At 35.4% G+C, this 27,407-nt stretch overlaps 2 protein-coding genes across 4 annotated transcripts; one reads left to right on the plus strand and one right to left on the minus strand.

Moving 5' to 3' along the window:
- Nucleotides 1-1,849: 1,849 nt before the first annotated feature.
- Nucleotides 1,850-8,091, plus strand: LOC142618536 (uncharacterized). 2 transcript variants are annotated; one of them, XR_012841309.1, is made up of 5 exons: nt 1,864-2,261; nt 2,339-2,472; nt 3,032-3,129; nt 7,646-7,894; nt 8,011-8,091. XR_012841309.1 is itself a non-coding variant. In XM_075791487.1 (4 exons), exons 1-4 carry the CDS (start codon nt 2,078-2,080, stop codon nt 7,782-7,784), a joined length of 555 nt encoding a protein of 184 aa, XP_075647602.1. In that variant the 5' UTR covers nt 1,850-2,077; the 3' UTR covers nt 7,785-8,091. The 2 variants fall into 2 exon arrangements, 1 of the variants encoding a protein (XP_075647602.1); XM_075791487.1 differs by having other exon boundaries at nt 1,850-2,261; nt 7,646-8,091.
- A 9,892-nt stretch (nt 8,092-17,983) lies between these two features.
- Nucleotides 17,984-26,546, minus strand: LOC142621240 (G-type lectin S-receptor-like serine/threonine-protein kinase At4g27290). 2 transcript variants are annotated; one of them, XM_075794558.1, is made up of 7 exons: nt 24,834-26,120; nt 19,954-20,076; nt 19,673-19,794; nt 19,366-19,576; nt 18,945-19,179; nt 18,594-18,744; nt 17,984-18,500 (listed from the first exon to the last, which is right to left on the minus strand). In XM_075794558.1, the coding sequence occupies exons 1-7, from the start codon at nt 26,092-26,094 to the stop codon at nt 18,192-18,194; spliced, it is 2,412 nt and encodes an 803-aa protein (XP_075650673.1). In that variant the 5' UTR covers nt 26,095-26,120; the 3' UTR covers nt 17,984-18,191. The 2 variants fall into 2 exon arrangements, with proteins under 2 accessions (XP_075650673.1, XP_075650674.1); XM_075794559.1 differs by lacking the exon at nt 19,954-20,076 and having other exon boundaries at nt 24,834-26,546.
- Between the last annotated feature and the right edge of the window lie 861 nt (nt 26,547-27,407).

Genomic DNA, 27,407 nt, shown 5'->3' on the forward strand with positions numbered 1-27,407 from the left:
GAATGCTAAACAAACCTAAGCTAACAACGTATATATTAAGGCAATAAAACACAAAAGAAATCAAACAAACAAGAAAATTGAGAGACAAAGTTTAAACCTTTATCTCAAGACTAGAACTCTTTAAAGTTTTGATTTCATCATTCCTTCCAGTTAATCTAATCAAGAAAAAAAACCAAGAAGGTTAGCAAACTTCAAACTCGAAGGTCCTGGTCAAAGTAGGTCCCAGCAAAGTAATATAATTTGAGGATGTTTTGAATAAAGCTCTTATTTGATTAACTATTTTCTAGTAAATTTGGTAAAAGAGCCTTTGAAGCCTTTTATAGTGATCATGGAGGGGTTAGGGTGGCTCCTAGTAAATGTGGGATTTGCTCTACATTATTTTATATCCAAAAAAATTTCCTTGCAGGTAATCCGAAACCTTACATGCACGTGCATACTTAGGGTTATACTGCTCATTTTTTTTCACCAAAACATCCTTCAAGTTAATGATTCACAAGATTGGGCCCTAAATCAACTTTGGGCCTCCAAGTAATGTCATCATTGGGGAAAGGGGCTCAAGTTGTAAGAGGTACAAAATGAGATATCTACATGCATTGAATGAACCATTGATGAATTATTGGGTGCGACTTAGCTCTTGCTAATTAACTTAGAACTGACTTTAATCAAATTCTGCGGACTTTGAAACTTTCTCAAACAGATGCTGCACTAAGTCGGAAAGGGATCTAACCTTTTGGAATTTGACTGGCCAAGACATCCACACATCACTAGGATAGTACATAGAGGGCATAGGTTCTTAACTGGAACACCTCATCTAGCAAGATGAAAATTTTTGATCTTTGAAGGAAGCTTTAAACACCAAACATGCCTCCAATTATCTCTATTATGGACTGCTCGAGAACTTTCTCCTTCCACCTCCATTTTCAATTGGGAAACACAACCCCCCCCCCCCCCCTTCCAAAAAAAAAAAAAGTACTACGGATAGAGAAATAACTTTGTATGTAAAAAGGGGAAACAAGAACACATCTGCCACAAATACCGATCAAAGCAATTTGTCTCCTGTGCTGTGCACCTAACACTAATAGGATTTGATGTCTATCTCTTGCCTTGGTAGTTGGTATTAGGACTGAAGAAAAATCTGAGTAGTGGAGATATTCACATGTTGACTAAAAGCTGTCTCATACTTCTCCAAATTATTTTGGATGTTTGAACAATTTTGGAATAGCGGCTCGATAGAAAATAATGCAATGATGTTAATAATAAATGGTAGAGTTTAGGACCTATAGCAATGAAGAAGATAAAGCCTTCAACACATAAGGGGGAGAGATAGGGGGGGGGGGGGGAGATCCGTTAATTAGGATAGAAAGAGAAACTCACTGCATTTACTACTTCTATTCATCTGTTGGCAAAGCCCAATGTGGCCCTTAAAAAATTCCATTTGTACACGGACACGGTCATAGGCGTTTGCCATATCCAACTTCAATGCTATACCCACTTCCTCCCTTACCATATCTCTTATATATTAGTGATTAATCTCCCCAAGGAAAGAAAAAAAGCCACTTTGAGTAGGTGAGATAATACTTAGCAACACGGGTTTTAACCTGTTAGCTATCATTTTAGAGATACTAGTATTGAACAATACATTGCACAAACTAACTGGATGAAAATCAATAATTTTGGTTGGCTGAGATGAGATGAGATTCACCTTAGGTATAAGGATTATGTCTATGTGAGTAAAATTGGCCTTTCTTAATCTTAACAAGTGACCAGAATTTAAGAAAGATAAAATAGTGCTACACTAGGTCGAGGCCCATATTAGAAAACAAAAGGCAGAATCACAATGTCTTGCATTCGAGTAGTTGCTGTGAAGTCATGGCTTTCTCACATGAGCAGTGAGGCCCATTTGTTGAATTTTCATAGTTTTTAATACCAAATACGAATCCCAAAGATCCAATCTCTTTAACACAAACAAATACAAATACAAATAGAAGTAAGTTGTTGCTGAGTTGATGAGAATATAGATCCTCACATGATATAATAATCACTGATCAGACAGTGATTAGTGATTCGTGTGAATCACATGGACCTGTCCTGGTGGTTCCGACGCACAACCAAAAGTAGCACCCAACACAGCCCCAATCCCAATCCCAATTCCAATCCCCCAAAACCCCAAAATGAAGAAGAAGAACTTGGAATCACAGAGCAACTCATTGATTTCGTCAAATCTTTCACTTTCGACACCTTCAAGAATTTCCCTCTCCAAGGTAACAACACACGAATTAAATGAAATGAAAACCCATATATAAAATGACTTTCATTATTCATGTGATTGTGGTTGCAGATGACGACGACGATGGTGGTAGTGAAACCGCGATGACAACAAGCAGTAGTAGTAGTAGTAGTAGGGGCAATGTCCGTAATGATCTTTCAGAGTGGCAACAACGTCATGCTACTCTTGTGCTCTCTAAAATCAAGGTTCGTTTTTTCTAATCACCATTTTCTTTTCTTTTTTTTGTTTATATTTTTACTTACTTTTGGGTATCATCAACTAAACTGACAACTATGGTAGACTGGTAGTTGTGTTGTGTGCCAAGGAATTCTATATAATTTGCATTTTCAGCTATGCTTAATTATTCTTGGAATGTTCTATCTAGTATTGTGTTGTTTATACTCCAATTGATGATTTACATCTGAATTTCAGTGCTTTTTTAGGCTGCGTTTGTTTACCCCCATTTTTGGGTGTTTGGCCCAACTGAAAATTAATTTCTGGTTGACAAGGAAAAATCCCTTCACAGGGTCTTTTTTCTCTGGGTAGAAGAATATTGTTTCATTGCACTTTTTGGATTTGGGAAACTTCATATTTTCTCAATGAACTATATATAGAACCCATGTCCAATACATTGCCTTGAACACCCAAGTCAAATCTTTCTTGATTGTCATTACCTAACACTTAGTAGCTTTTACTGTTTCAGCTGCTTAAACAGTAACACTGATACCTGAAGTGGTTCCTTTTAAACACTTTCTTATTTTTCAGGAAATTTCCAAACTTCGATATATGCTTTGCCCTCGTCACTTGAAGGAAAGACAGTTTTGGAGAATATATTTTAAGCTTGTCAAAAGCCACATAGCTGAGTAAGTTTTCAAGTTTTAATAATTAAAATCTAGTTTTGCTCATTACATTATCTAATAAATTGGACCCCATTCTTCAATAAGTTTCTTCGACTCCAGAGCTTGACCACATGAGAAGAGGGTGCATTTGTGTCTATGCTTTCTTGTAATTATTGAATACCTTCCTTTATAACCTGAGTTTCATGCCTGAAATGTTGCACTGTTCTTCTTAACACCCCCCCTCCCCCACCCTCCCACAAAAAAAAAAAAAAAACTCTGCTAATCAATTGTAAAATTTGACATTGTGTTGGAATCATGTATATACTCTATTTCAAATATTTTTATTATCAACATGCCCATCAAGTGTTTTATGTTTACCTTGAAAGTGCATTTTAAGGATATAACAAATATTGTCATTCATCATGTGAGTCAAAAAACTAAGCTAAACTCTTATGATCTGTTTGGATTGAGGGGAGCAGGGTAGAGTAGAGTAGATAAGAATTAGCCCAAAATTAGCCTATTTTCAGCCAACTCTACTCTATTCTACTCTCCTCCATTCCCCCTCCCTCCCTCCTCAATCCAAATAGGCCCTTAATGCTACAATTAATTTAATAGGAGGGGTTACTAATGATCCACAATGGGCGATTTGAACAAGAACAAGATTCTAAGTAAAATTACAAAGATAAGACTATATTATTCATGCAAGAGACAACATAATACATTTTGTTACTATTTGCTCAAGAACAGGCTCTTGAATCTCTTCTAAGACTGTATTTTCTCTCTACAGTTCTCTCTCTCTAATTCTTTGTGTCTCCCCTCTCTTTTCCCTTATCTTCCTCTTATATTTGCCCTGCCTTCTTCTCTGGAATGTGTTGTCCCTGTACAGTTGGGAGCTCCTTGTCCCATTAGGCTCTTGCTTCCCAATTTTTATGATGAAGGGAGACTTTTGGGGCCTTCAAAACTGTTTAGGCCAGTCATTCATTGATAAATGTGACTGTGCCAAGCATCCCAATTTTCATGATGAAGGGCGACTTTTGGGGCCTTCAACACTGTTTAGGCCAGTCATTCATCAATAAATGTGATTGTGCATCTCATTAATGCGGAGGTGACTGTTACTTTATCGTGAAGCTTCAAATGGAATCCTCGGACAATTCTGCATCTCTCCAAGTTCTTCCTTAGCAGCTTGGCAAGCACATCATCCTCAGCTTACCGATCTCCGATCTACTTAGTGAGAAGAGTGCCCGACCTAATCCCATGGTCTGAGGTTAGATTCCCATAAAAAGGCCTTCCTTCGGAATGGGCTGGTCAGTATTGGGCCTATTCTTACTTTGGGCACAACATTACTTGGGTTTAAAACCACTTCCCTACACACACCAAATAGGCACCATTTAAAAAAAAAAAAAGTAAATTCAAATACAAAAAAATAGGCATAAATCATAGGTTTATAAATCCTTGGAGTTCATAAATAGTGGGTATCTCATTCAAAAGTGAGGTAAATGGTGTTGAGAAATTATGCATTGTGTTTGGAAGTCTAGAGGGAGAAGAGAGTAGAGGGTAAGGGAGGAAGAAGAGGAGAGGAGAGGGGACTAGTTAGTCCTTCCCTTTGTTTGAATGTACTAAAAATTAAGTAGGGGAAGGAGAGGGGAGGGGATTGGTCATATAAATTGAAAATTATGACTCTCATTTGCTAATCATTTATATATATATATAAAGCATAGACCTCATGTGGGAAAACATGAGATTCTGCCACGTGACACATTCTATGCAAAGAGAATTGAATTATTCTCAAGTGCCACATTAGAGATAAGAAGAAATTAAATATTGATATTTTGCTTCATTCAGTTTCATGTTTCAAGGCTTTTCTAATTAAAAAATAAATATTCTTTGTATCTTTTGGTTCAATGTTTTGTTTTAAGACTTTTTATCCCTCACACATACACACAAAACTCTTTGTATTTTAATTCACTATTTTCACTTCTTGCCCTTCTATCCCATTATATATACTTACCTATAGCCCTTCATGTCATCCCACGTCAAATACAAATAGACCAAAAACGATGCTATCTACCTTCAGTCTTTTGACGATGCCTACCGAACTCTAACATTGTTATTTCATCTAATCTTAACCAATATGAGTTGGCTGCAACTAAGGAAGGGGGGCATACATTTTATATTGAGTGACAATGACAATTACGATTTTGATGTTAAGGTCGGGTTTTGTAAATTTGTGGGTTTCATAAATAATGTGATTGAGTTTGAGATGGTTATTTTTTTTTAGAATTAAGGAGAAAGAGAAAAACACATTCTATATCAACTTTTGCTCAATAATATTCCTCCAAGTTTTTTTTTTTTTCATTACTTCAGTTGAATAATTATAATGGATATGAGTGTGCAATTTATAATTGTTACATTTTATGAAGAACTCATTACTAATAAAGTTCTATTACAATTATGCTATAATACATATACAACATTTTTCAAAACCATCTTAAATACTTAACAACATTATCCGTGCATCACACCGATAACTTACTAGCTTTAAAGAAATTGATATAAATTCACATCATACAGGAAAAATTGATCATTTAAATTTTTTTAATATAAAAGGAACCCGTCCCCCCCTTAAGTTCCTCCAATTTGGGGAATTAGAAAAGAGAGGTTAGGAGGGGTAAGATACCACTCCTATACCACTTCTAACCCCTCCATTTCCCCCTTTAAAAAAACATATAAACAAGGTTAATAAATCCATATCCCTCCCTCTACTTCCCCTTCATCCAAACAAGCTAGTAAAGTATGAATGGTGTCAGGTTTCAATGTTATTCCAATAAGTTTTGGCCAAGTATGGATGATGATGGTGTATTCTGGTCAGCTAAGTGTTTAAAAAAAAAAAAAAAAATTTATTTAGTCAATATTAACTTCTTAAATTGGAAGCTAAAGCAAGTTTTTGACTTGATCAAGATTCACTTTATTTATATTGTTGATCTAAGATAACTGAAGTAGCAAAGAAGAACTAGTCACCTCGTATTAGAAGTGTGTGAATAAAGGCTAATACCGCATATTATGACTAAAATGGATATCATTGTCTCTTTTGCATATAATTTCTGGTGACTGCTGTCATTTTCAGCAGTCACCTTGCCACAAATGCCGTGGCTTTCACAACCATGGCAACAGCTGCGCCCTGTTTTAGTGACATGTATTCATCTGTGCTGTTACTGGCAATGCGTCACCATGACTTTGGCCCGGTGACCATGTCACAGCTGCTTTTGTACCATGATGCTTCAGGATCATCATTACCTTTTAGCAAGCTTCAGTACCATTAATACCACCAACTCTAGAATCTCTGATTTACCCCCCCCTGGTGTAGGCGGGGGTGGCCATTGAGCCCATTTACACTACCTCCACAAGGGCCCCCCCCATTACTGCCATTGCCTCCACTTCCACCACTATCAACTATAACTACACTTCCACCACAATGTTTTTTTATTGTCCCATCCCCACCATGGACCACCATAATCACTACCACAACTATTTCAACTTAAACTCCATCTTTAGAAAATAAAATTCAAATGATTCACCCAAGCAGAAGAGTACTAGGTAGCTAGAATTTTTGTTTGAGTTTACATTGTCTGTAAAAATGAAAAGGCAGTGATCAGTTTCCAATCAATTACATGAGTAGATGAACGTCATATTTATTCGAGTCCAAATTCTCATCTTCATGCCTTTTACAAGACAGGTTTCTTCAATTTTGCTATATAGCCTCACACGCCAATAGCAGTGTAGAAAAATTAGTCACTTCCAGTGATAAATGAAAATGACACACTCCATATACCCGGCACCAATATAATTGAAACTCAAGCTTAAATTATGCATGGAACTGATTTCAAATATTGCTTTTCTTGCCTGTGAACCCTGTACTTCTCACAGAACACCATGAGAATCATTTATCTAATGAACAATTCCCTGAGAGGATGAAATGTGCTCTGTGTGGATCAGATAATACCTAAACTTGTAACTTGTTCGACAGTGTTTGGCTGTGGGTGTCTTTATTTAAGCCAATTATTTTATAATCACACTTGACCCAGCTAGAGGCTTCTAAGTTCTAAGTTTAGCTGGGCCTTGAATACTTTATATATATATAAGTAATTGTGAACAACTTAGTGTTTCGTACATGAGCAGTTACCAATAAAAGAAAACTGTATGAGTGGTTTGTGGCTTTTGGCAATGTTTCTACTAATATATAAATAAATAAATAATCGATTGTTCCAAAAGCTTAAGCTATGAGGAACTGGTAAATTTAATCATTTAACGAGAATAATAAAACTAGCTCAAGCTAACTTTAAATTATGCTAAACCTTTTTACACATTTTTTTCTTCTCTGTCCCTTTGCTAAAAGTTCATTGAAGAGGTACATTGGAAGAAAATTTTGGAACAATAGTATTGATTTTTTTTTTGTTCTTTTGATGATAATTCTTTTACCACTTGAATGCTATCTCTTTCAAAATGTAACTCATGAGATGTGATTATTTGCATCAATTATCAGATATGAGCTCTGCGCAATTCAGCTAGAAAAACTGAAAACAATGGCAACAGAGAATGAGAAATCTTCTGATATCAGTCCACATGAAGTTGAAATGGCTGAGACAAAGCATACAGAGCACATATCGCCCCCCAGTCCATAGGTATTTCATTTAGAGGGATGGAGTAGGTAGTCTCCGTTTTACTATGAAGGATTGCCATTGGCATTTCTTGCACATAACATGATGACGTGCTTAAAGGTTACTTGCTTTTGGTATGTCGTGCTTACCTTGTTGGCTTATTTGATGTTGACTTCTCACTAGATGATTTGGCTGTAACTAGATGGGACCTTGTAAAGATTTTAAATTGCAACACTTTTTGATCTTGAAGGAAACCTCGAAGATGGCTTTTATGGGTTGTCCTGACTACATTACATTACTATTACTTTGTAAGTTCTGAAAGATTTCATCAGATTTAGCCTACCCCAAAGTTTTGGGACTAACTTTTGGTTGTTATAACATTCTTTTTTTTTAAAAGTATTTTTTTACTAGGATATATAAACTGTAGTACACATCTCTTCTTTCCTTGCTTCTAAACGTGGAAGCATTGTTATGGATCTCACATAGCCAACATGAGCTGAACTTACTAACGAATCTGTCACAGATCAAGTGATGACCAAGTGATGCATTAGCCTGGCATACATATGCATGCAAGTATAAGCTGTGTGTGTGTGTGTGTGTGTGTGTGTGTGTGTGTGTGTGTATTTGACTTGTGCAATCAGGTGTAGCCTAAGAAAAGCACTTATGACATGTGACTTTGTGATTGAGCATGTGTGATAATTGTAGTAGAAGTCAGTTTTGCTGAGCTGGCAGCTAATCAATCTTGAGCCTCTCTTGACTTCGTCTTGTAAACAGCTTAATAGCTTGACTATAACTACTGATTTGTACTTGTAAGTTGCATTCATGAATTTTTAGGCATAGTTCAGTCTTTTCCTCTCTCTTTTCTCTCAATTGTCCCTTATTTCTCTTGGAGGCTTGGCTACTGTGAATTAGCCAATCTACTTCACAAACCATAAACACTCAGGTTCTTATAAGAGCAATCGCATCGGTGGTGCTAAAAAGTTTTAACTTTTTAGCACCTCAAAAACTTAAGTTATCTATTTTAACACCCTATTTAATAATACACCCTACATCTATTCTCTTATTTTTTCAATCTATTCATTTTTTTATTTATTAATTTCACTCTCTATGTATTAATTTCACCCTCTGTCTCTCTTCCTCTCAGTCTCTTTCTCTATCTTCCTCTCCATCTCTCTCTCTCTCTTCTTGAAAGCTAGAACAACCAGCAAACCACATCTTCTCAATCCAGCAAACCCACACCCACCGCCAACCACCACCACTGGTAGGAAAAACCCTAGCAACCAACCATCACCCACAACCCACTGCCACTCAAACCCACCAAAACCACTGCAACTCTAATTAACAAATAAACCAACCACCACACCAACCATCACAAACCTACCTCACCAACCACAACAAACAGCCACAAAACTGCCACAACCCACCATCATCACCACGACAACCGAAACCCACAACAAAATCAATTGAAACCCAAAACCACTGAAACCAAAAATCAGATCACAAAGCCACCGACCATGAACTTGACAAACCCGGCTGCAAGATCGACGGTGAGAGAGAGAGGAGAGTGAGTGAGAGAGTCAAAGAGCAAGGCAAAGACTAACTTGAGAGAGAGAGAGAGAGAGAGGAGACTGACTGGAGAGAGAATATAAAGTATAATAAATAAAAAAAATTAGCAATATGCTACAGTAAGTTGCTACTTACTGTAGCATGTTGCTAAATTTTTTTAGATATAACACCTCCAATGTTGGGTGGTTTTAGTGTTTTGAGTTAGCTATTTTAGCACCACCAATGTGAATGCTTTAAAGCCCCTTGTTTAAGTTGCTTTTTAATTAGTTGTTTGAAAAGGGGAATGTATCTATCATATTACCTATTGAAAATCCTCCACTTTATTATAAAGAATTTTAGTTGTCTGAAGTGGTGTTCTTCTGAAACCAAGTTATTCAGTTTGGCAGGAAGTAGATGAATCTTTAATACAAGAAGCATTCTGTTGAAGGCTTTTGAGTATGGCAAAGAAGATTGAATGAATGAATTGCATCTGTGTGCTTGTGTCAGTCGTCCTCTTTCAAATGAGGTTACACAAGTACATAACTACAATGTCCTACTTTCCAAAGTCTCCCCCAAAATTTTTTTTTTTACTTATTTTTTTTTATTTTATTTTTTGCTGTCTCAAATTCAGTATCTATTAATGGACTAGTATTATTTGTACAATTTTTGGTAGAATGGTAGCAGAGAATTGTGTTTGAATTTCTTTTGCTCATGGTATGCACTTAGTGAGTATAGCAAGAATTAAATGACAAACAGATAAAGAGATCAGGATTGTAGTGCTTTGTCATGCAATGCAAAAGAAGATGCAGTGGATCAATAGACATGAAAACAAGAAAATGCAGTAGTTTCGTCATTTTTTTTGCACGTGGCAATACTTAGCTTGATTAGGTCTTTTGATAAGACTATTATCCGTTATGTGGTACACTAGTTTCCTTGGAAGACTTTTATTTCTTTTACACGTTTGGATCCCTTAAAGGGAAAGCGAAGGATTGGGTTAGGTTGAAAAGACGTTTCCTCTGTTTGGTTTATGTGATTGAATTCATGAAAAATTTTGGGGGCATAAAAAAATTTTGGGGACAATTATGCTTGTAACTTTTAACCCTTTCAAATTATGGGGGCATAAAAAAAAAAAAAAAAAGAATTTTTCTTAGTTTTGCAAACCAAACAAGGGAAAGAAATATATTTTTCTCTTTTCTTTTCTTCCTTCCTATTTCCAAACATATATGTGAAACTTGTTTTTTTTTTTTCCTTACTATTTCATTTCATTTTCCTCATTTCTATTGCAACTAAACTCAGAGTTAGGTGGTAAAGAGCATTCAATAAGTAACAACAGTGTTTGGCAAAATGGAGGGGAAGAGAAAGGTGAGGCAGGGAGAGGAATAAAAGGAAACAGAAGAGAGAGGAAAAATGTTATGGTTATAAAGGGAATAGTGGAAGGAAATGAATAATTTATATTGTGAGCTCATTTTTAATTAATAAATTAAAAGTAAAAAATTCTTTGCAAACTGATTAGCCCAAATCAGTTTGCATTTGTCTTAGGCAGATATATTACTGAAAAATGTAATTAGTGCAGTAACTAATCCAGAATTTGAGAAAGAAGAGAAAATAAAAAATTGTTATGGTGGGAATCAAGGTGGATTTACCAAAAAAGCATTATAATCGTGTTGATTAGCACCTTATAATGTCAGTTTTGAAGTGTTTTGGATTCAATGACAAATTCAAAACTAGATCGTTGTTGCTAGGAGTGGCTCTTCCATTACCCACTTAATGTATGCTGATGTTGCAATATAGAGACCAAAGAACAGAAGCATTTGAATAGTGCTTGATAACCAACCTTCTGTGGCTAGTCTGGCTAGATGGTGAGCTGACATAAGTTTGGTTTCTTTGTTTCAAAGTAAGTGCACCATAGTACTATTAGACAAAAAAAAAAAAAAAATGGCGAAAATGGCCTACTACCACTATTTAGCAAAAAAAATTAACAATCTACCATTGTTTTAGAAATAAATAAGAATCTACCACCTTTTTGAGACTCGAATTTGCCGTGAAACTTGAGTTCTAAAAACTTGAGTTTTTTGAAAAAAATACTTCAAATTTGCTGGAAAATTTTTTATGGTACTCAAGTTCATGGAACTCAAGTACCATGGAAAACTCGATTTCGTCAAACTTGAGTACTCAAAAAGTGGTAGATCCCTACATATTTCTGAAATAATGATAAATTACAACATAGTTTGCAAAAAAAGTGCTATTTGGCTATTTTACCCAAATTAAAAGGCAGGCTTTTATATCAGGAAAATGCCAATGGAGTCCAAGCATATTGGCTCACCTATTTTCATATCAAGGAACAGGGTTCAAGACTTATATTGGGGGGGGGGGGGGGGGGGGTGGTTGTCTAAGCAGAGTGATTGGAGAAAGAAGAGCCTCTCATTGGGTTGCTCTACATAAGTCTCTTCTTCTAAACCATCATTTAGTAAAGAATTTTTAACATCTATTTGATGTACAATAAATTTGTAAATAAATGCAATGACATAAAATTCATGTATATGCAATTTTAATAACTGGAGAACAAGTATCAAATAATCAACATGATAATTTTGCTTATAGTCCTTAGCTACGAAGCATGCCTTATACTTATTTATGATCCCATTCGGTTATAATTTTCTTTCAAAGATTCACTTGCAACCAATAGGCTTAACTTTAGGTGGAAGCTCAACCCATTCCAAGTATGATTAGATATAATCTAATAATTTGTTAAAAGCTTCCACCATAATGGTGCATCAACAAATTTAATTGTATCATAATTACTTACATGTTCATTGTCAACAGCATATGTAAGGAAATCATTACAGTAAACTCTTTTCCTTCTTGGCTCACATACATTTTCTCAATTCTTGCACATCACAACAAGATCATTAGAAGTATCAATAAATTAATGCAACACATTTTCCTTGTTTTTCAAAGGAAACACATGCTTAAAGAATATAGCATTTTAAGATTCAATAATAGTATACAATTCTAAATACATCACTCTTGATGAAAATAATTCTATAGCATGAATTACAACAAACATAGCCAAAAATTACACAAACATGAGAACCAAGTTTTCTCCTTTTAGGTTCATGTAGCATGACCTTAGGCAAGTGTCCCCATAGTTTGAGGTATTCTTCTTTTAGATTTGAGCCAAAATGGGGTTTTGCCCCTTTCAGCAAAAATTTCCAGCGTTTTGCCCCCTTTCCCAAACTATATGGGGATATGCCCCTATTTTGAAACTCGATAATGTGAGGCTCGATTTTCATATAAAACTCGATTATCCTATAAGCGAGTTACTAAAAACCTCGATGTTCATATAGTCGAGTTAGTATGAGTTTTGTGCCACACTAGCAAAGCAGACGTGGCTTTTCCAATAAAAAAAATGCTCGTGTATACATGCATAACTTGGTAACTAGAAAATCGAGTTTGCCGTAACAATTTGAAAGCCTAACGTCTCACAATGCCTATTCACTCTCTCCCTCGCTCTCTACCATCACTCTCCCTTTACACTCTCCCTCGCTCTGTGCGATCACTCTTCCTCACTCTCCTCAGTCCCACTCTCCCTATCCAATCTCCCTCACCCTCTTCGATCAGTTGCTGTTGCTGGAACCCTGATGCTTCCGTCGAACCCTTACCATACTCGCCGCCATTGATTACAGGTACGTTGCTTTGCCGTTGATTACTGTTTTGTGCTGCATTTGTTTTTTGGGAAATGGATAATTATCAGAGGGGGATCTCGCTTTGGTCCCTACTAGAGGGGGATCTCGCTATATTGTTAATTGATGGTGCAATTCCTATATGAAACTTACATTTGATTGATCTTAGTGATGCTTATCAAGCATATAGTTTTAGCTTTGCGAATTCCTTACTTGCCCTTTATTGAATTGTTCGAATAAAGTTGTGTTTGGTTGCATGGAATTTGAATTTTGTTGGTTTTAAGAAGTGGAATTTTCAAATTAGATGAAATTCTGGGCAACATAGGAAACTTAAGATGTTTGAGTAATCTGAAATTTATTTCTCTTTTAACAGTTTCAACAAAATCCTCAATAGAAGGAACTTCCTAATTTGTAACAGGACACTAATATTTTGTTAGTGGATTGGTTACACTTAACAAATCTTACTACCTAGTACTAGTAGTGTATTGTGGGTCTGTCTGGCTCTGTGTATAAATAGGACTTTAAACCGCTAAAAATAGATATTTAAGGAGTCCTTAAAAGGTTAAAGCTGAAATTTGGAGTTTTTTAAAGGGAAAACTCTAAAATTTACTGTTCATACTTTATAAATTTGGAACTTTAAAGCACTATTCACTACAATTTGCCAAATGCTCAAAAGTCAAAACACTAAGAAGAGCATTTCAAATAAAGCTATATTTAGCAAAAATTCTACTGTTAAAGCTCTACTTCTTATAGTAATGCCAAATAGTACTCTTCAGTACCATTCACTGCAATTTCAGCTCTACCCAAAACTCTACCATTCACTACAATTTCAGCTCTTTGTTGGTTATATTAATTCCCATATCTAAATTGTTTAGTAATGATTATAAATTTATAATGGTAGACTCTTCAGTACCTAGTTGAGCAACTATGTGGTGGCAGTATCTAGCTTGGGAGTTCAATGCTAAATATAACAAAGCTTATGTTTACTGTGAATTATCATCTATAAGGAAGGTACTGAACAAGGGTACGTAGACTAAGGATTTAGGAAACTTACACATTCAATCTTTATGGTAAAGAGTCCTATTTAAAGTGTGTTCCTCTCCACCCCCTCCTTAGAATTCCCTATTTTTGGTATATATTATAGTATCCTTAAGCATTGATAGCAACAGGTGCATCTAGAGATTTGCATAGATGCCATTTACGTCTTGATACATGATGAAATGAAAAATAACAAATATTCATACTTCTCGCCTATGTTTACTGATTTGAGTCACAGTATCACAGAGTTTTATCCTCTAAGAGCGTATTATTATTAAGATGATCTTTTTTTGGAAGTCATGTTCCTTTTTTTCATTGGTGAGCAGTGGTTGCTTCATGGATGAGGTGTTTAGCTCACTTGTGGAATCCATCCCCAGTGCAATCAATGCATGGCAAAAAGTGCTTGTTAGTCATACTTAATAATTCCATGATTGAAACAATAATATTGGTAGAAGAGACTTAATTGCTATGTACATAAAGGTCATACTTAGTGCACAAAACTCCAACTTTTGTGGGGTCTAAGAGAGGTGATTGATAGACAGCCTTACCTCCAAATTTTCTTTGGAGAGGTTGATGCCCGGACTTGAACCTATGACTTATCACTTTTGGTGGAAGGCACTTGCCACCACACCAAGACCCAATGGAGGGCACCTAGCTTTACATGCATGTTTTAAATTTTCAATATCTTTTGTTTCCTCAAACCTAGCTTGATATGAAAATTTTGAACAATGTTTGAAATTTTTGGGGAGTAAATACTTTCAATCCTTTTGGACATTTCCCAAAAAAAAAAAAAAGACACTTATCATAAAAAAGAAAATAATTTCATCCATTTGGAGGGAGGAATGTACCCCAACAATGAAATAGTAGGTGGACCAATGAAATAAAGATAGAAACAGAGCATATGGTACGTGCTTTCTACATGTATTTTTCTTTCTGTTAGGTCACTCATTGATGGTGCAATTCCTATATGAAGCTTACATTTGATTGATCTTAGTGATGCTTAACCTATCTCTAGAAAAATGTACCACTACAACCATGCAATTGGCTCAAAATATTGTCAAATGTTTCATTTTCTAGTGAGTGATACAGATTGCCAACTGTATCAATGGCATCCGGTTTTGCTGTAGTTCATTATTTTTAGCTATGATTTCCTCGTAACAAAGGATGGCCACTCAAATCTGCTTCACTAAAAGTGATGGCAACTGAGATCATCTTGGGCCTCTTTTTAGGTCGGTTTGTGACATCTGCTTCAGGAGTAGATACTACACTCAATATTCCCCTCTGACTATTCAAGCTCACGCCCCAAGACTTTGCATGAATAACCTCAATAACCCCCAAGGGAGGGAGAAGGGTATGGTCATTTCGGCTTCCCGATCCCTGGACTATGTTTACTTCTTCTTGGCCGACCAAAAACTCCTTGAGATGCCTTACCTTCACTAGTTGCTCTAAATGATCTTTCAATACACAGTACTACTCGGTGGTGTGACCTTTTTCTCTATGATAAGTATAATATAAGTTTTGATTCCTCCTCGCTAAGTCCCCACCCATCTTGCCTGACCATCGGAAATAAGGTTCATTCTTATTGTGTTCAAGGATCTTATAGACAAGCTCTTTGAACGTCACATTAACTCCATCGGTACGCTGTGCTGAGCCCTCTTTGGGGTCCCTTGGCTTTCTCCTAGTTCTCTGCTGGAACTTCTCGGGATGATACTCTTTACGATATTGCGAAGAAGCCAGGGCTTTACCTTTTCCCTACAATTTATCATCTTCTAGTCTCTTATACTCTTCAATCCTTCTCATCAGCTGATGCATGCCTTCGGAAGGCTGCATGGTCAAAGAAAATCTCGCAACTTTGACTCCTCGGGGAGACCCAGTCGAAAGGTGCTGGCAACTACCCACTCATTTCCCCCACTTATCTCATTGTACAGCTCCCAATACCTATTTGCATAAGATCGAAGGGTTTTCCCACTTCTCATGCTCATGGAAAATAAAGCATCTATCGGCTGAGGAACTTTACTACACGTTATAAATAGGGGCCCCAAATGCTTGCATCAACTCCCTAAAATTTCGGATAGACCCTTTCCTTAAACCATTGAACCACCTCATAGCTGTCGGCCCAAGATTAGATGGAAATACATTACACATCAACCCATCATTATAAGCATAGAGCGACATCATTTGTATATGGTGACTTACATGCTCCACCAGATCGGTTTTTCCATCATAGATAGTGAATGGAGGACGTGTGAATTGTCTTGGCATTTCTGTACACTCAATCTCATTGGAGAATGGTGATCGGGCAGTTCTCCTCAACGCCCGGCTCATTGCATCCATAGCGGCATTATGGTGTCCGTATCTTTTGCGATGGGGAGATTCGCAATAACGCCCCAAAGTTTCACGGGATCTATCTCTTAACCGACGCGAACCACTACCTCGAGATGACTCTCCTTCAATGTAGTCGGGATCGTCAGATGAATACTCCCAGTTTCTTCTACCGTGTCGGCCTCCCAGCTCAATTTCTAAATCATTAACCTACTTCAGTTGATTCTCCAACCTGCACCCAATCCCTGTGATTAGACCACTCAGGGATATAAGACACAGTTCGTTCCCCCTATGAAGATCCTTCGTTAGAGTCTACCCTTGTCTCGTGCCCATCTTGTATGTGCTACTACTCCCTTCTACGCTCCCTTTCGAGCCTCCTACAAACCCTTGAGGAGGCCCTTGAGTGATTTCCTCCAACAAAACCCTCTCTAACATACGGGCCCTCTATTATCTGATAGTATCAAGCTAGTTTAAAGCCTCCAGATGAGCAGGATTCCCATAGATTGCACCAATTGTGGCGACCTAAACCTACAAAAGTTACTATGTAAGACAGTGGATTTGGGTTCCCAATTTATTTGTTGGTGGGTTTCCACATAGTCCTATAGATTGTGCTTCAGACATAACCTTGACAGCCCAACAATCAAGCTTCCCTATGGTTTTCAGCCCAATACCCTATTCCCCTTAGACCTTGATTCTTGCTTTCTATGCTATCTTTGTTTTCTCCTCCCTTTGTGTTTACTCCCTCTCTTATTTCTTTTCTCCCTCTCTCCCTAACTTCCCGAAAAAACCAACCCACCATTTGTCTGCCCTCATTTTCTTATATAACCCCTCATTAGTGGGGTTTAATTCATTACTTTTCACTAGTTCCCATGCAATCCCACTTTCACCCATAATCCCTAGAAAAATCATGTCTTCTGAAGATTCTCTTGAAACTTGTTCCAGACGCCGAATTGTGTTCGGTAACAGGTTTCCTAAAGGCACTAACTGTGCTAGTTTACTGACCTAAACTTGTCTGCTGCCTTGTCATACCCCCTCAGTTTACTAGTCAGTATTGGGCCCTACTGGCCCCGAGCACAATAGGTTTCCCCCGAACGCTAGTTGTTGGTCCTTCATGCATTCATCAATAGACAGGTCCTAACCCTACAATGTTGGGCCTTGGTCACGTGGGCCGTTCTTGGTTACTCGAGCCTGAGCCCTTACGGTAAATGTGAGGGAAAAATGTTAAAGGAAATGTAATTGTAAGGTCAAAAATTAATAAGAAGAAAAACATATAAAAGGGAGATATAGTGTTGGAAATAAGTGGATCATGTGGTTACTGATGTGACTTAACAAAAACGTAACAATAATAAATGTTATACTTCAGCTTTTAGATATATATACTGATATACATATAGATAGATATATAATATATCAACTCAGTCTTGCCGTGTTTATATACCAATAGTGTATAGATCATATGCTCATGTGAATAGAATCATTCTTCTTCACATAATCCACTCTTCATTTTTATCTTTGTTTTCTGCTTCTTCTGGTTATGCACCTTTTGCTTTTGTGATTCAAACCTCTGTACACTTTCAATAGGATCCGTGGTTTAAAAGCAGAGAAGCCCATATTTAGGAGTCTCAATCATTTATATTTTAGATAAGAATTGGCTGGTCCAATCATTTCATTAAAGAAAATACAGAAAAGCTCATTAGTTTTACACACCCAAGCAAGTAGCAACTATGAAAAATTAATAGAATTTACTTCTAAAAACAAAAAGATGCAATCTAATCCCAAACACACCCCTATATACTAAAAAAATTTCACATATAACTTCTAAGGCAAGCTACTTATGAATTTCCTATCTAGCCTCCGGCATAGTTATTGTAACTGCATTGTCTATGTTAGATTCCTCATTTCTTAACATTGCACCTGAATTGCTGGGACTTCTTTCTATGAAGAAACCAGGCTGTTTAGGCTGGGGCAGAATTGCTTCCTCATTCGTTAACATAGAATACACACAAGACATTATTGGCCTATCTTCAGGAAACTTTTGAACACATAGCAAACCAACTTGAATACATCTCAAGATTTGAGATCTTGAATGTGAATCCTCCAAACATGTATACGATAGTTCCAAGGCCCTGCCCTCCTTCCACAGCAACCATGCCTAGCGCAATTACAATACATATACATAATCCACCAAAAAGGAGAGAGAGAGAGAGAGAGAGAGAGAGAGAGAGAGAGAGATTTTTCCACTTACATGTCCCAAAAGGTTATGATGGTGATTTGGGTGAAAAAAGTTTCTGATTTTCATGGCACTCACTATCTCTAACATAAGCACACCCATGCTAAACACATCAGATTTCACTGAAAATCTTCCATCAACTGCATACTCAGGAGACATGTAGCCGCTGCATGAAACCATCAAATAAGCTTTATTATCATTATTGTTGTTACTGATAACTTAAATTTCAGTATGTCTTTAACATATCACCTCACCCTTACACCATGTTATAAGGGAATGAGGGGGTGCTTTGAGTCAAAGCACATTGATGAAATATTTGCTACAATTTGAAAAACAAAAATCTAGGACCAATTTTATATTACTTACTATGTTCCAACAACTCTATCTGTCTTCACTTCACTTTCATCGCCTACAAAAGTTCTTGCTAAGCCAAAATCTGATATTTTTGGGTTTAAGTTGATATCTAATAAAATATTGCTTGCTTTCAGATCCCTGTGGATGACTTGAAGTCTAGAGTCCTGGTGAAGATAGAGAAGTCCTCGCACAATCCCGATAATAATGTCAAAACGCTTTGGCCATGCTAGCAGAGTATCATTTTGTTCTGCATACAAATTTTGCCCTTGTTATCATGATTGCATCTATGTCTATTTTTAGTTCTTTTTGTGAACTTCTTTTGAAAATCAATTGGAGGATTCTATTCATATACATAATAGACAAGACACTCAGGCACGCAACATTTAAAAGATGGAAAGTAATTATAATACATAAAGGGTCAAGAGAATCATACCAAAAATGAAACAATCCAAGCTTTTGTTGGGCATGTACTCATAGATTAATATCTTTTCATCTCCTTGAACACAGTAGCCTAAAAGCTTGACAAGATTCTTATGTTGAAGTTTGGCAATGAGAAGAACTTCATTCTTGAACTCTTCAAGACCTTGTCTTGAATTCTTTGATAGCCTCTTCACTGCAATGTCTTGTCCGTTACATAGACGTCCCTGCAAATCATCAGTTAAAGATGAATCTTTCCGTCTAAATTTGTATAGTATCACCATAAATTTTTTGACCTGTAATTAAATTAGAATCCTTTTTACCTTATAAACAGGACCAAATCCACCTGCCCCGATCACATTTGCAGGAGAGAATTTGTTTGTTGCTGTAGCAACTGTTGTGAAATTAAATAATGGTACGTCTACATCTTCTTTCTTTCTTTCACCTATTGAACCCATATATAACCTTTTCATGAACTGCTTTTAATTTTAGTCTTTGTACAGTTTATCATGCTCATTTAAAATCTAGCTTTAATATGAGTAAGGATGGATGAGTGTGTGTGTGTGTGTGTGTAGATATTGGAAAAATGGATGGGTATACTTACGTCTTCTATTTGTTGTCTTCCAAGTGAAACGCCAAAGCAACCCTAAAGTAAGCAATCCAGAAATGATTGATGCTGTTATGATGACCACCACCCTTTTCTTCTTGTTTAATTTGTAGATTGATCCTAGATCAGACAACAATTAAGTAATTGTTTCATTTTTTTTTAAAGCTTTATGTTTCTTTCTGGTAGAAGTATTAGATCATTGATTATAGTCCTTGGATGTACTATAGGTCAATTGAGCATATGTGAAATAATTCCATGACAAATTTACTTGTAATTTTTAAGTTTTGTACTTGTAATGTGATTGTGGCAATGAGGGCTAAAGGTTGACAGATCTTCTCATTGTGCAAGACTAGTCCCTGGATCTTCTCATTATAGTCCCTGGTTGATTCAAACAGAAACTCTCCATAGACACTCAGTTGATCGAGACCTCATTATGGAAATTCTGTTATTTTCTTTCAAGGCTGCTTTGGTAGCCACACGAAGCCTAAACCCGACTTGTATAAAAACCTTTTTCAACCCTAATCCTTTGAGAAGGAAGACAACCACAGTAAAACAGAGAAAAACCTAGAGATGGCTAATATTTGTCTTCCAATCCTCTCTCAGTGAACATCCTTTAGAGGTTGACTCTTTTAGACACAAAGATCACCTTAACTGTGTTGGAGTTGCTACTAAAACCATAGAGACTACATCAAATCTTCAAGAAGCTTTGGAGTGAATAAGAGATCGGTTTTACAGTAGATGGATTGACTTGTGGTGCCAAGTGACTGAAGGACAAGGCATGATGAGTTTGAAGTTGATAGCAGGAGTGAGGAGATTGGGTGCACTTCATGTGCTTGTACATATTAAGTTTAGTAAGTATAGTATATACCGCAACAACCTTCATATTTGATTTGATTAGTTGGGCTCGGCCACAAAGTACGTTTACCTATTGGTTTTTCACTCCGTGAACAGATGCTCTTTCCTATGTATGTGCAAGGGCATATTTAGGAATTTTAACTTGAGGGGACCAAATTGCAATATTGATAAAATAATCATAATTCATAAATCTATAAATACAAAATTATCAGCTTAATAAATTGTCAAAAGAAAAAAAAAGTGTGTTAATCCTACGTTGAAAAAATGAGTGTGAGTTTAAGAGGTTTAAAGCCTGTATTGTGTATCCAAGAGTTAGACACTTTCGGATATATATCACTGTAAATTCCTTTAAAAAACCTTCTTTCCTCTCTCCATGTATGTGTGTTAAAAAATACTTAGTATTCTAAAAAAAAAAAATTGTCATATACTTAAACATTAATGAAAATACAAAAAAGGGTCTAGTTCACTATATACACGTATAGAATTTTGCAAACTATTATTTTAGGCACCACCAATCCAACATATATATAACCAAAACTTTTGACTTTTTGTTGACTTCTCCAGAACTTGCCACATCATCATTATTTTTTTTTGAAAAGTTATTTATTGAGTATTATTATTATATTTAATTACTTAGATAACTTGTACAAAACTTTTTTTTCTAGAAAAATTGCACGGAACTTTACACATGTGTTTGGTCGGCAATATATATTTTATGAGCAAGATTTAGATATAGTACTTAGGTGTTGTTCTTTAGGTTCTCCTTTTAAGATTCTGCCATATGGATTTTTTCACATAGGAAGGAAGTGCATTTTTTAATTAAGTAATCACATGATTGAATCTTAAGAGGGGAACTTAAGGAACAATACATAAGGTACTGTACTTAAGTTTGTATATATAAAACCGAAACTTTTGATCTCTTGTTGACCTCTCCAAAGCTTGCCACATCATCATTATTTTTTTAAAACAAAATTATTTTTATTGAGTATTATTATTATATATAATTACTTAGATGACTTGCACAAAACTTTCTTTTGAGAAAAATTGCATGGAACTTTAAACATGTGTTTGGTTGGCAATATATATTTTATGAGCAAGACTTAGGTACAATACTTAGATACTGTTCCTTAAGTTCTCATTTTAAGATTTTACTATGTGGATTTTTTCTCATAGGAATGAAGTGTATTTTTTAAAAGGGAAACCTAAGGAATGGCACCTAAGGTACTGTATCTAAGTTTTGTCCATATTTTATTATATCTACATTATCCATCTAAAAGTTGAAAGAGATTTTGTGTTGATAAAGTAGATCAAGCTCACAAAACCTCAACTATTCATTGAACAATGAATTGTATGAATTTTTTTTTTATGTCCTTATTAATCTATATATTATCAATATATTATTATTATAATATAAAACCAAAGTTTTTTTTTTTTTTTTTTAAACTTTTTAGTGACCTTTTAAAATTTTGACACATTAGCTTTGCAAGCTTCACAAATTTACACCTTATTATAATTAATTTTATTAATTAGACTCATGCTATGGCTCCTCTCTTCAACGAGAACAAATCCTGTTGTACAAGGCCACCTAATTGCTTTTAAATTTGAACTCGATTGTCTTATTAACAATAGAGTCTATGAATTGCAGTGTTGCATAGTCATCCACAAATAACATCCATGCAAGGGCTTGATATTCTTCGGCATAACCCTAAATCAATGTTGAAAGGTTGTGTTTTACAACCATCTAATCTTGGTAACTAAATCCTGCACCTATGATTGTTTATGATTATTTTTGTTCACGGTATATAGTTTAAGCCCATTAAAACTAATTGCTTGATGGTATTTCATGGTTTTTTTCCCTTTACCTTTTCTTTTAGGGTTGCTAGGAACACAACCTCACAGATGATTTTTTTTTCATTGTTTAAAGTTTAGGCTGAATAAAATTTAAAACTTATTACTTTATGGGTTTATGTACTTTTTTCCTTTCCTTATTTTTCTCTTTTGAATAGTCATATATTTTTGGCTTTTTGGAAGTTTTAACATCTGAATTTTTGTGTTAGTTTTCACAATATTTGAACATGTTTAGCAGATTTAAGAACTATACCATGTATTATTCTTTTGAAGGTAATCAATTTTTCTTTTATATTTCTCTACTATATAATCATATATATATATATATATTTTTTTGTTTCAATAATTTATAGGAAGAAAATCTTATGATTCTTTAATATTTTTTGTCTTTTCGAAATTTTTAACATCTGAATTTTTGAGTTATATTTTTGCAATATCTAAAACTATCTAGCAAATTTCAATGACTATAGCCATGAATTATTATTTTGAGTGTAATACATTTTTCTCTTATATTTCTTTGTTGTGTAGTCACACACACACATATATATTTTCTATAATTTGTAGGCTCTTAATTTTTTGATTCTTCTCAATAGTTATTGGCTTATAGTCATGAATTATTCTTTTGAATGTAACTATCTTTCTCTTATATTTCTCTATTGTGTAGTCATATATATATATATATATTGTTTTGTTTCAATAATTTTTAAGCAATGAATCTTCTAATTCTTTAATATTTTTTGAAAGCCATTGCACGTTCACGCAATGACTTCTTCATCAAATTGTAACACAAATTGAAGTTGTACAAGAGCAATTCATGCAATTGTGTAGTTTCTTACTCAATTTAAGATTTTATAAAATCATTTTAGTTTACTACACAAACAAGTAGGTTCTCATGCATAGCATGGGTTAGTGACTAGTTATCCATAGCATTGAAATTTCCTTTTTTTTTTTTTGAATTATTCTGCACCAAATTTCAAATTAAAAAAACAATGATGATATGGAGAGAGATATAATATATTATCATATAGCAATACAAAAAATTGAACAACATATTCTTAATAAACAAAGCATATTCATAAACTAAATGACCATTATCATATATATATAGCAAAACATAAATCTAAATGCCCATATGGTGTTAAAGAAACAAACAAACTTGAAATGTTGAGGTTCAATTACTTTCTTGAAGGCTAAAACAAAAAAAAACAAAAAAAAAATAGCAAGGAGAAGCTAGAACTCGAAGCAAATATGGTCATATTTTTTTTTTCTAGATGAAATGAGTTTATTTGTTTCCAAGAGGAAAGAAACATGGGGTTGGTATCTATTGAGAATCCCATAGGTGGCTTCTTGAGGTTGAGAAGGATGGGAAAAAAGTAAATTTTGTTTGAAAATGGGTGGTAAAAGATGCTATTTTGAGAATATGGGTTATGGAAAAAACTTAAGTGTTCCCGGAACAACGCTCCCTCCTCTCACATGAGGGGTGGGCCCCACGCGTGGGTCCCACCATAGGGCCCACCTTTCATATGAGAGGAGGGAGCATTGCTCTAGAGCATGTAAGAATTATCTGTGGGTTATTGTTTATTGAATTGACAACAAATTATTTGAAAAATTGGGGGAGTTAGCTAGTATTTTATTTCAAGGACTTTGGGTTGTTATCTATTGGACTAAGTATTAGTAGAGCTCATTCAGCAGGAAAAAAAGAAAAAGAAAGTAGTAGGTAGAGTTCCCAGAAAGAAGTGGGGGGTCATATTTTTGTTGGGGACCCATAACCTTTTACTTTTTCTGTTGCTATCAGACTCATAGCCTAACAGTAGAAGAAAATTAAAATTCTAGGGGGCCATGGACAACGTAGCTCCGCAACTGTTAATGTGTGTTTGTGGTTCATATGCTTTAATGTATATCTATGCTTATTTTCATGCTTGAATATTGATGAGTCAAGTACTTGACTTAATACAGAATAATTGGTTAAAATTGGTAGTTAAGTTGTATTAGGGGTCAAAAGTAATTTTTATTTGGAATCAGAGCTTTGGTTCACTTGTGAAGGATTAATTTCCTAATGTGTTCCTTAATCCCGTCTACCATGGATAAAAATATTTTAAATTCTAAAAACAAAAAATTAAAAGACAATTGAAAACAGTAATTGAAGACCATCTATCACAAAATCAAACTCATACCCAGTTCTGAAGGGTGCATCCGAATGTATAGATCCTGTCCACCAGCCGGAAACTGTTTAATATCTACTAGTTCACCAAACCAGATGGCGCAGCCAGCACCTTCTCTGATATCTGAGTTTGTATAAGCCATACAAGAACAGTTATTCAAGCATTCTGCCCTGCATTCCTCGAGATTCATTTTTGTGTTCACCCATGAGTGTGTAGTATCTGGGAGTTTCAATCCAGAAAATTTAAGAAACGCATGCGTACTTTTCTCCTCGCAGCTCAATGGTTTATTGGGTACACATCCTTGGGACCAATCCAGTGAATCCCATCTTTGTTGTGACTTGGGTTTGAATCCTTTTAAACATTGGCAGACTGGAAAGTCGGTAACAAGACATCTTGCATAGGCTCCACAAAGGTTATGAGTATCACAGAAGTCCATAGGCAGATATGCATGAAGCTTCCAACTTTGTTCTGTCCATGTGAAGCGTTGAAGCATAGAGTTAGTTTGGTTGATAACTGATCTTGAGTGAAGTGACTGTTCCAGAGTAAACATGAAGTAGGCCTCGTCTTGATTGAACACAAATTTGAAGTCAAACACCGGATTTGGCTTTAGTCCAGGTAAACCACTGAAGCGATAGCCATTCCAAGGCCCAGAACGGAAGTATATTGTTGAGCCTTGCCACAAATAAACTTCTGGGTAGTTATGATGTGTCATCTCCAAGATAAAGTTCCCAGGAGATGGGTCATCCCAGTTCTTCCATGCAATTAAGCGCCTGTTGAGACCTCTCTTCAAATCCCAACCGTATTTCATCCCTGATAACATTGTATCAGATGGATAGTCAAAGCTTTGCCACAAATAGTCTTCTGAATTGCCATCTGTTACCACAAGATTCCCAGTATCCAGGAGTTGTAACAATGGACTCTGAGCTTCTTTCAAAGTGCTCGCTGACCAAACAACCGAATTATTCTGGATGACGTTAAGATTTCCAGTGCTGTTTATCATCAAAATCCCAGAAGTATCGTTGATTGGGTGAACCCTGTTAGCAACCCAAACAACAGTTTGATCTGGGATGCTCCTGTACCAAATTCCCAAGTAACGATTCTTGGAACTTCCAGGACTGAAGAAACCCAGTACAAAGTTTTCTTTTCTGGACACTATGGTGTCACCATCACTTAAATGTTGGGATGGAGTTATGCTGTCTAGTACTCCATAGGAGATTTTAAACAAGAAAAAGAGTAAATTTGTAACGACAAGAATAGAAGAAAGAAGGTCCATTGATTCCCAGCTCTTGACCTCTTTCGTTTATATACACAGGTTCAAGATAGGCCATCTAATAGTTAAAGGCCATTAGAAAGGCATAAACCGTGAACGACACGGCAGTTGACTTGGATGCATGCCTTTAGAGTGTTCCTCAACAAACATAAATTACACAATTTAATAAAAAAAAAATTGTATATTGACAACAACAATTAAAAAAAAAACACGCAAATAAATAAAGTTTACAATAATCTTTTATGTGATAATTTTTGTACCCCAGGGAAACTTATTGCGTACTCCCTGGGAACTTTCTTTTGTCTCACATCGCCAAGAGCTTCTCCCACTTTCTTCCTTATAAGCCTGAGCTGAAGAGAGTAGTGTACCATCAGCTCAGGTACACTACTGATGGTATACTACTCTCAAGTGAACAATCTTCATACACACACCCAGTGTAGTCATATCAATCAATCAAGCTAACTCATGTAGCAATTACTATTAACTAAACAACTTGCACATGGCCGACACTACAACATCATACAGTTGCCTATGAAATCCTTCAAGTTGTGCACATGAAAAAAAAAATCACATAAGTCTATTTATGAATATGCCCTCTTCTTTGTTAAAAATTCAGATCTGTGTTGTGATAAAAAATTGAATTTGGTTTAAAAGAAATTAGATTTGTTTTTGTATGTGTAGAAAAAAAAAAGCTTTTGGAGAAAAAAAATTCAGATCTGTGTTGATTAAATGAAACAAAATCTTTTGATTTAAAAAGATCAGATCTGTTTTTTGAAGTCATATCAATCAATCAAGCTGACTCATGTAGCAATTACTATTAACTAAACAACTTGCACATGGCCGACACTACAACATCATACAGTTGCCTATGAAATCCTTCAAGTTGTGCACATGAAAAAAAAAATCACATAAGTCTATTTATGAATATGCCCTCTTCTTTGTTAAAAATTCAGATCTGTGTTGTGATAAAAAATTGAATTTGGTTTAAAAGAAATTAGATTTGTTTTTGTATGTGTAGAAAAAAAAAAGTTTTTGGAGAAAAAAAATTCAAATCTGTGTTGATTAAATGAAACAAAATCTTTTGATTTAAAAAGATCAGATCTGTTTTTTGAGAACTAAAAAAATTTGTTTGCATTAAAAAGAATCAGATCTATTTTTTTATATGAAAGAAAATAAGACAAATATTTTTAGAAGAGGGCTAATTCATAATATAAACCTATGCTACATGCATCAAACAAAACCAACAAGACTACTCATGACCTTTTTTTTTTTTTTAATTTCAAATTTTGCTTTGTTAAAATAAAAAAAAAATCAAA

The sequence above is a fragment of the Castanea sativa genome, chromosome 12 (assembly GCF_040712315.1).
Source record: "Castanea sativa cultivar Marrone di Chiusa Pesio chromosome 12, ASM4071231v1".
Lineage (NCBI taxonomy): Eukaryota > Viridiplantae > Streptophyta > Magnoliopsida > Fagales > Fagaceae > Castanea > Castanea sativa.

Coding starts and splice junctions, on each gene's coding strand:
- LOC142618536 (XM_075791487.1), top strand. CDS start 2,078: ATGGACCTGTCCTGGTGGTTCCGACGCACAACCAAAAGTAGCACCCAA. Junction 2,262..2,338: donor CAAGAATTTCCCTCTCCAAG/GTAACAACACAC, acceptor TTGTGGTTGCAG/ATGACGACGACGATGGTGGT. Junction 3,130..7,645: donor GTCAAAAGCCACATAGCTGA/GTAAGTTTTCAA, acceptor ATCAATTATCAG/ATATGAGCTCTGCGCAATTC.
- LOC142621240 (XM_075794558.1), bottom strand. CDS start 26,094: ATGGACCTTCTTTCTTCTATTCTTGTCGTTACAAATTTACTCTTTTTC. Junction 19,577..19,672: donor GATTTGGTCCTGTTTATAAG/GTAAAAAGGATT, acceptor GATGATTTGCAG/GGACGTCTATGTAACGGACA. Junction 19,180..19,365: donor CTTGGATTGTTTCATTTTTG/GTATGATTCTCT, acceptor ATTTGTATGCAG/AACAAAATGATACTCTGCTA.